Here is a 14,866-nt window from a genome sequence, read left to right on the forward strand (position 1 = left end):
ATCCAGCTTCTGTAATACATGAGGGTGTCATTTAATAGTTCATCTTTCACAGGTCAGTGGCGGGCAATTTCCTCAGTATATTTCAATTTAAAAAGCACAAAATCTATGCATGAAGAGTTAGTCATGCTTTTACCCTCGCTCAGTGATGCTGTCAGCAATTAAACCACAAACAATTATTCATAAGCACGTCTGAAAGAATGTAGGTGTACAGGTCTTGCAAACGTGCAAATAAATTGATTTTCTATTATTAAACACTGACAGGCCTTTAATTCAGTCAGTATGCTTGTGAGACTGAGGATAAGCTTCTGAAATTGCCTGTGGGGATTATATGAATGGGTGTGTATGCAATTCTATTGTCTAGTGTTTTAATGAAGTTCAGTCACTAATTGATAAACGGAGAGTCACGTGTTCAAGTCCCACTTCAGAATCTTGAGCACAAATGTTTAGGTTGGCAATGCCGGTGGAGTGCTGAGGGAGTTCTGCCATGTCTCGAAATTTAATTTGCTTCCTAAGGTAGGAATTGAAGAACCCTAGCATTCTTTATGTAGAACTTGAGAGATATCCCCAGTATTCAAAGCCCAGTATGTCAACCTGCAGTAGTTGTTTAAGGGTCAGATTGTTCAACCTGCTGACAACTGTCGTGGAGGTAACAGCTACTATTTTCCTTCATTGCAGTTGGCAGTGGCCAGATGGATGATAGGTCGATCACTGAGCTGGAGAACCTGCCACCTGTTAGCCAGTGAAGCTGTTGGGAGCCAGAATCATAAGCCTTTGCCTCTTTGGGGAGCCACTGCCATTCAGTATCCCACAGCACTGAGATTCAGCCCACCTAGAGTGTTGAGTGGCAGACACCTCTGGTGGAGGCCAGGGTCGTTATCCTAGTTTGAAGTTTAGTGATGGGAGTGAGGAAGAGTGTGGGGCAAACAGTTGTAAAGGTTAGAAATAGGCACAAAATTAAATTCTCTGTCCCACAAGGGAATGAATATGAATGCTGGTGTACAGGGAGAGGTTAATATTATGACCATTGTTAGACAATAGACAATAGGTGCAGGAGGAGGCCATTCGGCCCTTTGAGCCAGCACCGCCATTCAATGTGATCATGGCTGATCATTCTCAATCAGTACCCCGTTCCTGCCTTCTCCCCATTCCCCCTGACTCCGCTATCCTTAAGAGCTCTATCTAGCTCTCTCTTGAATGCATTCAGAGAATTGGCCTCCACTGCCTTCTGAGGTAGAGAATTCCACAGATTCACAACTCTCTGACTGAAAAAGTTTTTCCTCATCTCCGTTCTAAATGGCCTACCCCTTATTCTTAAACTGTGGCCCCTTGTTCTGGACTCCCCCAACATTGGGAAAATGTTTCCTTCCTCTAACGTGTCCAACCCCTTAATAATCTTATATGTTTCGATAAGATCGAAACATGTTGACCCATGTAAGAGAGAAAATCACAAAGTGCTGGAGGAACTCAGTGGGTCAGTCTGAAGAAGTGTCCTGACCCAAAATGTCATCTGATGATTCCCTTCAGAGATGATGGCTGCCCGCTGAGATACTCCAGCACTTTGTGTCCATCTTCGATATAAACCAGCACCATTTCCTACTTTCTGTACATCTTTAGAGGATTTCACATTAAGTCTATTTTCTTGCATTATGTGCTTTAAATACACTGGATGTATGCTGGGCTGCCCCAGACTGGATTTTGCTTTGTTATTTTTCATATTGTAGTCAGGAAGGAAGCTTGTACTTAAAGAAGGGTCTCGACCCGAAACGTCGCCCATTCCTTCTCTTCCCGAAATGCTGCCTGACCCGCTGAGTTACTCCAACATTTTGTGTCTACCTTCGATTTAAACCAGCATCTGCATTTTTTTGTTCCAGACTCTTGTACTTATGGTGTTAGGTGAAGTTTAATCAGCAACCTGTGCTAAAGCTGGATTAGACCAGCTTTGCAAGTATTTGGATTTATCAGACTCTCTATTGCATAACATGTGGTGGAAAGGATCAGAAACCAGAGACTGACTCACTGAAAGACAGTGATTACGTGAATCAGGGGGAAGTGGTCAGTGAGCAGGAAGAAATTAAAAGCTTGATAACTAGTCGGGTTAGTTCATCACACAGCTTCTGTTTCTTATGGGGAAGAGAGGAAGAATGGATGAGCCTGGTGACACTGGACATTCCAACATTCAGCCGCTGCTGAATAATTGCTCTGTGAATGCTGTTCCATCATTGATGGGTCACAACCATACATAGGCAAAAGGAGTGGAGTTTTGATCAGTATGAAAAAAAATGCCTGCTGCAAAACCAGCAACTGGTAGACCACAGGAACTTAGACTGTTCCAGTGGATAACAGACCACCACAAATGAAACAGTAGAAGTGTGAAAGGACTGTGTGGAACCAAAATAAACAAATTTATGTTCTGGCTGATGGAGCATTGTGAGTAGTCTATTCTGCAATGGGGAATATGCAAGTCTGAGCAGACGTGTAATAAAACAATGTGAACTAAACAAATACTTGTGTAACTCAGCAGTGCATGCGAGAAAGAGTTGAGTGGAACTGTGAGTGTTAGCAAACTTGTGCAATGGGAGAGCACAAATGGACTGTTCTGTGCTGGAACCTGGTGTAAATATGAGCAGTGTGTTGCTGACATTATGGCTCTATTTGATGGCCTATGGCAATGTGGTAATAAATCTTCACAAACCAATAGGAGATGCTAATTCAGAGTGAATCAATACATAACTAAATATTCCCAGAAACTGCGTAGATTGGAATTAGATTCCAAACTCAGGCATTGTAAAAAGCATTGACTGACATTTAAACATATGTACCCTAAACGGAGGCAGATTCAGCAGCTCTTGGACAAATTAACTATTGGCTCTGCTTAGGAAGGGGAAACAAATGTCAGTTAGTTTCATCTGAAATAAAACCTTGATTTCTTGTTTGCTTTTTCAGCCTCATCGTCACAGAAGGTCTGCAATCATTCTTTACTAGAAACAGATCTCCACTCGCCCTTTCCTGGAAGAAATCAGAAATAAAGGATCTGTAAAGTTGAAAGCAGAGGTTTTGATGGATGAAGGTGCATGTGTCAGCAGCTGTGCAAACAGTGGACAAGAATTTCTCACCGATCAATTTCCCCGATTGTGATTTATTTTCTGCTGGAACAAGATCAGATGCGAGTGCATAACCTGCTTGGAATGCATGCCTCTGTTATTATTTTTGGGCAAACTTTATCCCAATAAAAATAGACTCCCACCTGCAAATGGCACAAAAGGATTCCTGCACCACATTTATTGAATGAACGTTGCACAGCTTAAAATCAATGGTTTTGTCTGGACAATTTGGTACATACCATCTCTCTCAGTAGATGAAATCAAAAACAAAAAGACTTGGTATGAATGTATGTAGTTGCTTCAGATGTCATACAGCTCATTGCTTTGCATTAGGCTGGGAAATAATTCAGCCAATTTCCTTCAGGCAAGATCGGCAACCACCACCGAGGTGAATTTTCAGTCAAATTGTCTTTCAACATTGTTCTTAACGTCATGAAAATCCTTTGCTCTTCTTTGACCAGCCCGAGGGCATTGTCATCACCCTTGTTAAAGTACCAAAACTGACAAGGGTTTGACTGGATTGAAGTTTGACTGGATTGACAGTGCACCACTCCATATAGCTCTCCAACATGGTGGCATTTCCCCAAGGAACACTCAACAGTGCGGGCACTCTCGGTACTGCCCCCTCAGACAGTGCATTGCTCACTCAGTCTAACAAAGCAGTGCTCAATACTGCCCATCTGCCAGTCCTGCAATGCCATTTGTCCTGCAGTTTTCCTTAAAAACTGCTCTTCCAATAATGCAACAAAAGGTATTGACCCTCCAAGACTGTGACTATCCTCAAGTTCTCCCTCTCTAAAACAATGGTGCTCTAAACACTGCCCCCACCCCCTTAACAATGCACATTTTCCTCATTTCTGCATCACCAACAGTGGGAGTGCTCTCTCACTCAATGCCCCGACAGTGTGACTCTGCCTCAGTATTGCCTCTTTAGCAGTGCAGTGGTCCCTCTGCGTTTCCTGACAGTTTTGTGCTCTCTCAATAAGACCCTTCTGATGGTGTCGTGATCCCACATCACCCCTTGCTAACAGTGCTATTCTCTCTCCCAGCATTGTCCTGAAGTATCCGCCAAGCTTGCGAATTAATCGCTTCTCATGAATGTTAATAAAGGGGAAGGCAGATGGCAGGTTTTAACAGCATCAAAGTAAAAAGAGGAAAATGCTGCTTGGGAGTTAAGTCCTTTGCAAAATCTCTCACAGATGTCATTGTACTCAGATCAAGTGCCCTTCAAAATATTTGTCCAAAGATCGTTTTCACATTTTTTTGCAAATTTAATTTACTCTGAAATAAAAGGCTATTATACCAAGAACAATACAACAGATTGTGCATTTTATAAGTCTGCAGCTCCACAAGAAATTTATAAATAGAATATTCTGCCCATTTTAATTTAAACTCAAAAAAATCTTTATCCTTCCCTGCCTCTTAACCTTACTTGATTCAGTGTTCTCCTTCTCTACACAACAATCGGTTTAGCATTCATAACATTCCTGTCCCTTGCAGTCTTCTCCTCTGGGAATTGCCTGCTATTATAGAGCATCCCCGACAGATGGGATGTCCCTTGACTGTGAACTGCTGTGATGTCAGGGCAATGCTGTGTATAATTGGATAGATGTGCATTGGACCCTGTTTTGCATCGATTCTCTCAGAACCATCAGATGCATCACCAGCAAACCTCAGTCCCAGTGGGATTAAGGCTATGCATGCATTTCATCACTCTCGCCGCCTCTATTAAGTACAGAGCCCCAGCGACAGAATTTATACGAAAATTGGGGTACGACAGTCACTGCTTTCTGTCAGAGTAATCAAGTCTGAAAGAATTTGAGAGATTAGACCATGGAGGAAAGGAGGACTATTGGACGCAAACGCAGCACACAGGTAGAGTGATCACATCTGCCTTGTTGTAGAAAACATCTTTTGTGAAATGTTTCAGTAACTTTGCAAGATTAATTAATTGCACCTCCTATTCTCAAAAGGAATACTTGGTGTTAATCTTTCCATCTTGCTGCTGTCTCTAAGTCTTTGTTAAAACACTCCAGATGTTTTAGTGTTACCTGGGTGTATTTTGCGTGTGTGTGTTATGTTATGTATGTACCTGTGTTTGTTAATCCTTGATCTGGTGGAATTGCCAAATAAATAGTTTTGTTTGCATGTTGAGTGCGCAGCTGCATTTTGTATGTCTGTGTCTTTGTGTATGTGCCTGTGTTTCTGTATTTTGTGTAGTGAATGGTTTCAGGGCAATTTCCTTAAAGCTTTCTGCACAAGTGTACAGAGTATTGAACAATGGGTTTTTTTTAGCGTAGTTTTCCCAAAGGGAATAAATGAACCCTGGCTGGCAATTTGACGGGTCTGCTCATTTAATAAGATATATTCCCGAATTTCCACTGATCTTGAGAGCGAGTGTGAATTAAAGTAGACAGGGGTTTCTGGTGAGGTTAGAGAGGGAGAATGGTCACTGGGTTTGGAAAGATTTGACAATGAATGATCCTTGATTTCTGCAATCTGTGAATGGAATCAGAAAGTAGTGCCTTCAGGAATGTAGAAGACACAGTCCTATGAATTCAGGGTCACATTGTACACTGAGTTTGAAGGTCTTGCAAGCATTCACAATTAATTTTGTCATCATTGCCTCCGAGATGGTGCGTCAGAACCAACCCCCACAGATCCCAGGAAACCAGAATCTGCTGTCTGGGGAAGGTTGCAGGGTGGGGGCTGGGGACGGCGGGGGGCCGGGGACGAGGAAGGCGGGGGGCCGGGGACGGCGGGGGGCCGGGGACGGCGGGGGGGCAGGAATAGCGGAGGCGGGGGGCTTGGGCATCCAGTAGTCCGTGGGCAGCCTCCCTTTTGGTGAAAAAGAATGGCTATCGGCTGGAGAGATGTTGGGGTAGGAACACAGGGAACTCACAATTCTCTGAGCGTATCAAGCACCCATTTAGACACACCTTACTTTTATTTTGATCCCATCTGCTGCCTCTATCTTCTATCATTTTTACACACAAGGGGCAACTTGCAGTGAGTGGCCAATTAACCTGTCAACCCACATGGATGTGGGAGGAAACTAGAGGACCCAGGGGAAAATACGCAGGGCCACATGATGAACGTGGGAACTCCACACAAACAGTACCAGATGTCAGAATCGTATCTGAGTCACTGGAGGTGTGAGGCAGCAGCATTAAGTGTTATTGCGCCACCCTGACAGGGAAGAAAAAGGAAGGAGGTTGAGAGAAAAGTGTTGAGCTACTGAGCTTAGAGTGGTGGTGGCAAGGGGAGGGTCCACAGAAAGGACTGTGGACAAAACCCTGTGCCCGTGAATAAGTACAAAGATGGAGAATGCTCGTGCTTACACACAGCTCCCCATGCACATGGTTTCCAATTGTCTTAGATCTTCCTGCCATTGAACCACGACACTGCTCTGTGGTGACTGATATGCAACAGCCAATCCACAGAGAAAGGATACACTCACAGGCAGAGCAGGGCAGTAGAGTTATTGCCTTAGAGTGCCAGAAACCCAAGGGTTGATCCTAACTACTGGCGCTGTCTGTACAGAGTTTGTACGTTCTCCCTGTGACCGTGGTTTTTTTCTGGGTGTTCTGGTTTCCTCCCACATTCTAAAGACGTGCAGGTTTGTAGGCTAATTGGCTTCTGTAAGATGTCCGTAGTCTGTAGGACAGAACTAGTGGACGGGGATCATCGGCTGGCACAGACTCGGTGGACCGAAGGACTTGTTACCACACTGCTTCTCTAAACTATAAAATCTAAACTGAAGCTGATGCAAGTCATTCTTGGTCCTGAGGGACAAAGAGGATCTCAGCTGAACTCCAAGCAGATACAAACATGTTGTTGGTTTCAAATTTGTCAAATACTGTATAGCTCAATGGGTATTTGAGATTAAATGTTGAAGAAACATTGCCCTGTCCTCACTTTCGATATAATGTAACGAAGACGGCTCGAAGCAGGATCTTATTCAGGCCTTCAACCTGATGTTGGAAACATGCATGCGAGATGGTTTGTCAGAATTCCATAACAAAGACCAAGTGATGACAATTTATTCTTGTCTTTACTTTTATTTTATAATGAATGATCTCTTGCTATCCACTTTGCTGCTGTAACACTGTAAATTTCCCCGGTGTGGGTCGAATAAAGAAAAAAAAATATATATATATATATATAAGTGGACCCAGGGCACAAAAGGAATCAGATTATCTTCCAATAGGCTGTGTTACTCTATAACTGTGACTGCTATTAAAAGTCATTTCATTGCTTCGCCAGGGCATTGAGATGGACTTGGAACAGCTGGTGGTGTCCAAAAACTTTTTTTTGTCTAACTAATATGGACTTGGATACAAGTGAACTTTGTTTCACTTCAATCTACAGCTTCTGGTGGAAATGTTGGGCTCGCAGATACTTTGCCAACTTCTCCTTCACCTTGTCTGCCTGTGCCACAGTCAAAGGCCAGTCTTTGCCCAACGACAACGATGGGAGAGGGTCACCAATGAAGCCATGTACAACTACTCACCACTCTTGCCAGATGGCACAGAAATAACCATCTTCCTCTTCAGAGACCTGCCACAGAGGTAAGCACTGCACAGGCTTGTTTAGATAGTAATCCATTGTAGGTGGTCGGCTACAGTGAAGATGCAAGCTTTGCAGATATGCAACATGGTTTTCAACTGGAGAAGCAATCGCCGTGATCAGATGACATAAACAAAGAATTAGTCAACATCAAGATGTTCACAAGTAGTTGATTTTGCATGCAGTGTATTTTTCTCTAAATGTTATTTTCCCGTTTCTGTGCTTAATCTATTTAGTAGCCATCGAACATTGCATTCGACTTCATTACTTTGGTCATATTGATGTTCACACCGCTCAAAATGTACAGCAGGACCAATGTGACGGCCAGCCACAATAACCTTTGCAAACTCAGCACAAACATCAGCTCCTCCAGATTCATGGGCAATGAGGAGCAAAGTGGCCCACTCCTGTTGCTGCCAATCTAACAAGCTTGACATATTCCAGAGGAAAGCAGCCCACTGACTTAATGCCTCATCTATTACACAAAAATTAATTCCTCCATCATTGGCACTGCCCAGCAATCACCATCCACACAATTTACTTCAGTCACTCACTTGTTCTGACAACACTTTCCAAACCTATGGCTTCTCTCAACAAGGAGACCAAGGCACTAGGTAGTTGAGAACACCACCACCTCAACTTGTCAGTTGCCCATCATGGACTTGGGATTATATCATCTTTCCTTCAATGTCACTGCGTCCAAATTCTTAAATTTTCTAGGCAACAGTACTGTCAGAATATCTGTACCAGAAGAGTCATGACTATTCAAGGAGGCAGTTCACTACCACCTTCAAGGTACTAATTCAACTAGATGTTGCACTCACTGCCATTTCTAATTCACGTTCTGGTTTGTGCTCTTCTCTCCACAGGCATTACTTCCAGGTGAAGGACAAGAGCCCTTTCTCCATCAGAGTGAATCCTTGCGACGCTGCCCTAGAGTGGAGAGTCAGTGTCCAAGAGTGGCCAACACACAGTAAGGATTGTTATTTCATCAGGTTAAGACCTTCATTGTCTATCTAAGACACAGCAAATCTCCCCAAACATGTGTACAATTTCTACTCTCTGTAAAGCCCATCAACATGCACTATAAACATTCAAATCACCCAACTAAAATTTGAGTTCATTACATATTCAGTCATCCTTCCTGAGGATTCTTCCTGCTCAGTTTAATACATTATTTTCCCTGTACCTCACAGAATGATGTACGTCTGCAGCACTTTCAGTATCATAGGAATGCCTTTCGAGGGAAGAGTCTGAAGAAGGCTCTCGACCCGAAACATCACCCATTCCTTCTCTCCCGAGATGCTGCCTGTCCCGCTGAGTTACTCCAGCTTTTTGGGCCTGTCTTCGAGAGAAGAGTGCAAACCAGAACGCGAATTAGAAATGGCAGCAAGCACAACATCTAGCTGAATTACTACCTTCAGTGTCGTTAGTGATTTATTTTTAGGGATGTGGGAGTCAAGTATAAAATCTCATTTGTTGCACATCCCAACTCGGGTCATTCCAGAATGCCTCATAGTCACTGCAGTAATGCTAGGAATGTCTGACATTCTCATTTCCAGCCTGGAATCACTGAAAGATGTCTCTCTTTGTAGATAATCTTATAATTCAAGGTGCAGTCACACAGACAATCTCATTTCTTTGAACAGAAGTAGGAATTGATGATAGTGAAAGATATTCCTATGAATCATCCCTTGAGTCAGAATATCGCGAGTTCAAGGCCCAGACTAGAATTGAAAAAAAATCTAGCCTGACACTAGGAGAGTCGACCATCAGAGATGGAGTCACATGGATGAGACACTAAAGTAGAACTTCACTTGTGCAACAATACTGGCTGACACTAAGTTTTTCTTTGAACATGCAATGCATAAATATGGGGAATGTTGGTAAGTCGGGAATGTGATGACGGGAATTTGGACAGTCAGGTACCATCCAGTAAGGTAATGGATCTGTTCACTTGTTCAAGGTAGTGGAAAGCCAATACATTGTATGGACGAACATGTTGGGTATCAGATTGAAATGGAACCTTTTGAGTGTACTGTATTTAACCAGAATTTAAGCTCACTTTGCTTCTCAACATTTATAGTCCCAATGCAGTTAACAAATGGCAGGGTAGTGGATCAAATGCATAACATCATAAGTAATAGGAGCAGAATTAGGCCATTCGGCCCATCAGGTCTACTCCACCATCCAATTTCATATGAAGAAAGACTGGATAGACTCGGTGTGTACTCGCTAGAATTTATTAGATTGAGGGGGGATCTTATAGAAACTTACAAAATTCTTAAGGGGTTGGACAGGCTAGATGCAGGAAGATTGTTCCCGATGTTGGGGATGTCCAGAACAAGGGGTCACAGTTTAAGGATAAGGGGGAAGTCTTTTAGGACCGAGATTAGAACGTTTTTTTCACACAGAGAGTGGTGAATCTGTGGAATTCTCTGCCACAGAGGGTAGTTGAGGCTAGTTCATTGGCTATATTTAAGAGGGAGTTAGATGTGGCCCTTGTGGCTAAAGGGGTCAGGGGGAATGGAGAGAAGGCAGGTACAGGATACTGAGTTGGAGGAGCAAACATGATCATATTAAATGACGGCGCAGGCTCGAAGGGCCAAATGGCCTACTCCTGCACCTATTTTCTATGTTTCTATAATGGCTGATCTATCTCTCCCTCCTAACCCCATTCTCCTGCCTTCTCCCCATAACCCCTGACAACCGTACGAATCACGAATCCAGCAATCTCGGCCTTAAAAATATCCATTGACTTGTCCTCCACAGCCTTCTGTGGCAATGAATTCCAGATTCACCACCTGATAGATTTTTCTGAATTTCAGGCACTTATCGCTCCGAGAAGCTGGAGACACTTGAATGGGATCAGGTTACCACGAGAGATCTGTTCAGCTACAAGGGAAACACAGAGCAGACCTTTGTGCGAGCTTCATCGCATTCAGCCTTTCACAATCTGGAGCTCCTTTCAACTGAGAGGGACGCTCAAATCAGAGTCTACCTGACAACCAAGCCAGAGAACGAGCCTCCTAACCCAGAGCTGCCGTTTGACTCTCGAGTGAACATTGTCTCCGTGGGGCAGAGGTCTGTGACCCTGGCCTGGAAGCCCAGCCCATCAGTGTTGCATGACGAGCAGAACATTCAGTATTGTCTCTTGGTCAACCAGAAGCACTACTACCAAAGTCTCTGCGCTGCCCAAAACCAGGTGGAGCTTGGTGATGGTCTTTGGCCAGATCTGCCGGTGGTGACCATCTACTCTGGAGGTCAAGAGATCCATCTCACTAGAACGGAAGATATTCAACTCTCTACCAGTCTTCTCAGCCATCCAGTCTCCAGGAAAGCAAAGATAGACGTCACACAACTCTGCATCGGTAACAGAAATATTTACTCCGTATTGGACTTGCAACCCAACTCCCCATATTATTTTGATGTGTTTGTTGTTAATGTCCTCACCAACACTAGCTCTGCCTACAGTGGCACCTTTGCAAACACATTACAGTGGCCAGATCCATCCATTCTCGATTTGAAGGAAGGAATCATGGCCCAGGTTTACATCCGGAAGAACAGGCAGAAATTCTATAGTTTCAGGCCCAAGAGTTGGCATAGAAGGGTGCAATTCACTTTCCACTCATGTGGAAAAGTGTACGTTATGATCGAAAGAAATGGTAAATTAATTGTTTCTGAAAGCACAAATAACCTAAAGCATTTTAAGCTGAAAGGAAAAGCCAAAGCGAAATACATAATTGGGATCAAATCCATGGAGGCCTCCGAGGTCCTTGTGAAGATTCTGGTATCCACACGTCCCAACAAACCTCTCTTCCCACGTCTCCCGGACAGCCTTAAAGTGAAATCCTTCAATCGGCTCAGAACCTGCAACTCCGTCACTCTGGCTTGGCTGGGAACAAGTGAGCAAAACAGGTACTGCCTCTACAAAAAGGAGATGGAGGAGCAAACACTGGAAATAGAAAGCAAGCAGCGAAATGGGTGCCTTGGCCCAGAGACACGCAGCATCTCAGAGAATGTGGGCTGCAAGCACTTTCACCACCTCCACGCTCAGCGTGCAGTGGCAGTGCAGAAGGTCACAGGGCTGAAGGCAGGGACCACTTATCAGTTCGATATCTACGTGATTGGGCACAAGGGTCATTCCGTCAAATACCAAAGTAAAGCGGTAAAAACAAGGAAGGCATGTTAACTTCACCCAGCTTCGGGGTAAACACCATTTCAAGTGTCTGTCTAAGAAAATAAAGGGAACCTGCACCCTTCTGGCAAGTTTCAATCAAATTATGCGACAGACTTTGCACCAGTGGAGTGATTCATGTCGTCATAAACAACATCCTTGTCTGCAAATTATATTCTGGGACCATCCCTGCACATTTTGCCAAATTCTACAGCTTCTTCCAAGTACACCTTTAACGTTTTCTGGAGTAAGTGTGCGTAGAGAATTTTCATTAGTACACAACAACAGGCAGAGAAATTCTTGTATTTCTGTTCACCTTTCATGAAGTGCTTCTGAAGTAACGTCACATAGACAAAATGGAAACAATTACAATGGGCAGGAGGCTGCCTCCAGACCTTGTCACATCTCCCAGCATTACATGAAGCCCAGCTTGAGATTACATAAAGGGTCCCAACCCGAAACATCACCCATTCATTTTCTCCAGAGATGCTGCCTGACCCACTGAACTTCTCCAGCACTTGGTGTTTCTCTTTGAGGGTGCACGACTTAGATGACTGACTGAACTAACTCGTGTTACATTTGTTTTTGCTGTCCTGAAAAGTTTGCATGGTTGCCGGTGTATAGAGTGGCAGCGTATCAGACAGCATTGATTGAGTGAGATTGAACCAGGGATTTTAAATGGAACCTTTTAATCAGGTTTTGAGAAAACATGGACTTTGTGCTTTTGAGGTAAACACTTCACCTATCCATTAGTTCTTCACATATCCATCCCATCACTTCACATGTCCAGTGTTTTAACAGACCTGATAAATACTCACAATCAGATGATGCTTACAGCATGTATGTGACTGTTCAGCCCATCAAATACAAATCTTATCTATTTAGTGGAATATCTGTTCGTCCCCAGCCTATCACCCTTGCCCCAGAGGCTTGCAAACGTTCACCCTCCAGATATTGATCCAGTTTGGTTTTTAGCACCAGGTTTGACTCTGTCTCCAGCACTGATCCCAAAACTGCATTCCAAACCCCAACCACTCAATACATCATAGATCCGCATTTTCTTAACAATTCGCACTCAGTTATATTGTGACTAATCCCCCAGAGGAGCCTCCTTCCTCTTGGTCTGTAGTGGACCATCCCTTCAAGGTCATTTGTACTCATTTGGCTTGTCATTGGTAAACATTTCCTCTGCTGACCATGTGTTCACAAATCTATCTCTTACTCCTAAAATTCCCCAGAGATTAATTGCTCAAAATATAGATGCTAATTCCCATCCCTTTTACCCTGTAGCTATCCCATCTCCTGCCTATCTGGAGCCAACAGATAAATTATTTTCTGTATATTTCTAGCCATTGACATTGCTGCAGTGTGGCTACTAATCATGTGGCTTTGTTGTCTTTAAGAGAACTCGCCATGAGCTCTCAGCATTTACTCTCACCTGTTCCAACTTGTTCAACAGGGTGGGAACATTTGCTCCACTTCAATGCGCGTTTTACCAGCTCTGTCAATATAATGAGGGGCATAAAAATATCCTGTAAACTACAATCCCCACTTTTCCTCTTCCAAGCCTTTCCTGGTTCATATGGTGAGCGGAGAACATGATTCCATTTTATGTTCCCAACCCCACTTTCTCCTTCACTTCCTTTTTAACTTCCTCTCTGGACTTTCTGCAATCATAAAACATCAATAATCTGCCCGACATGCCAATATTAAAAAGATACATATCTAGATATTGAGAGACAAATATGTTAGGGTATGTTGTTTAATATCCAATAACATGCAGCTAGGATGGATGTCTGTGAATTTGCTGGGGTTATTTCGATTTGCATATTCAACGTCACCAAAATTTTGCTTCAACCCAAACTCAGGGAGCGAGTTCAATAATTGAACAAAGTACCTTGCCTCAGATGAGCAGCAGGGGCAGACAACTTTAGAAATCCACATCATGTGGAGATTTATCAACTCTGTTCAATTTTGCTTAAAAACAGAAAACATAGAAAAATAGGTGCAGGAGTAAACCATTTGGCCCTTCGAGCCAGCACCGCCAATCAGTACCCCGTTCCTGCTTTTTCCCCGTATCCCTTGATTGCTTAAAATTCGTGAATGTTTGTAAGACTTGTATTTCAATCTATGGTTAAATCATCAACTATTTATGCATTTGTCACAATATAACCGTTGCAAATTAATAAAAGTAATTAAACATTTACGAACACCTTTTCCGGATTTGTAAATCAATTCACTGTGATGTCATTGCTTTTAGTAACATGCCTGTTATTTTGAGCACAAGCAGATTCCAAAAACAGTAACAAGCACACCATTTGTTCCAACCAATCCATGCCTGGGATTATTCTTTTATGCTCCATCACCTTGCACCATGTACACATGCAATGTTTTCTCCTTCAATGCACTTACCTTGCTTCTGTGCAGTGTGCATCAGCTACTCCAGCTTCCCCATTGCACAACACATGAATACTTAGTTTTCACACACTGTGATGTTCCAATCAGCAATGTGATAAAGGACAAGAAAATCTTGGCGATAGCGCTGGACTTTGAAATATTTTGATACAGCGATAATTAATTTTTACTTTAAAAAACATTTTAATGCATTTTATATCATATGCATTTTAATAAAATTCTACAGGCTGCTTTTCAACAGACTAGAATGCTCCAAGGCATGAGTCAATACAGTTTCTCTCTAGGACAAATTTCACGGCTCCTACACAAGTCCAATGGGATTAATCAGAGTGGGCTGCAAACGTTTGGGAGATTTAAGGATACCACTGAATGACCCAGTTCTCCAGTTTCTCTTGCTCCCTGAATAGAAATACATCTCCCCCTCCCAGGGGTTTGTGCATGGAACTACACGACCCAGTGTCGCACTGGTGAAGGATACTGTACTGGCATTCCAGGGTGTGTGAGAACTAGACAGAAAAAGCCAATTTAGCTTGCTGGTTGCTGCCAGACTTGATGCTCTCTCCAAGCCTTTTCTGTACCTACTGCAAGAGTAACCCCTCTTCTG

At 43.2% G+C, this 14,866-nt stretch overlaps 1 protein-coding gene across 9 annotated transcripts in view; it reads left to right on the forward strand.

The window, feature by feature from the left end:
* The window catches only part of LOC144610019 (protein NDNF-like), a 39,562-nt gene extending 25,576 nt beyond the window's left edge, over positions 1-13,986 (forward strand). For 7 of the 9 annotated variants that reach the window (XM_078428468.1, XM_078428469.1, XM_078428465.1 and 4 more), the window contains 4 exons: positions 2,944-3,489; positions 7,473-7,672; positions 8,540-8,643; positions 10,499-13,986. In XM_078428468.1, the coding sequence (XP_078284594.1) occupies positions 3,406-3,489; positions 7,473-7,672; positions 8,540-8,643; positions 10,499-11,862 (1,752 nt within the window). In that variant the 5' untranslated portion in view covers positions 2,944-3,405 and the 3' untranslated portion in view covers positions 11,863-13,986. Of the gene's footprint in view, positions 1-2,943; positions 4,977-7,472; positions 7,673-8,539; positions 8,644-10,498 lie in introns of those variants that run through there. The other 2 variants (XM_078428473.1, XM_078428474.1) reach the window with 2 other exon arrangements.
* Positions 13,987-14,866: the final 880 nt, after the last annotated feature.

The sequence above is a fragment of the Rhinoraja longicauda genome, chromosome 35 (genome assembly GCF_053455715.1).
Source record: "Rhinoraja longicauda isolate Sanriku21f chromosome 35, sRhiLon1.1, whole genome shotgun sequence".
Lineage (NCBI taxonomy): Eukaryota > Metazoa > Chordata > Chondrichthyes > Rajiformes > Arhynchobatidae > Rhinoraja > Rhinoraja longicauda.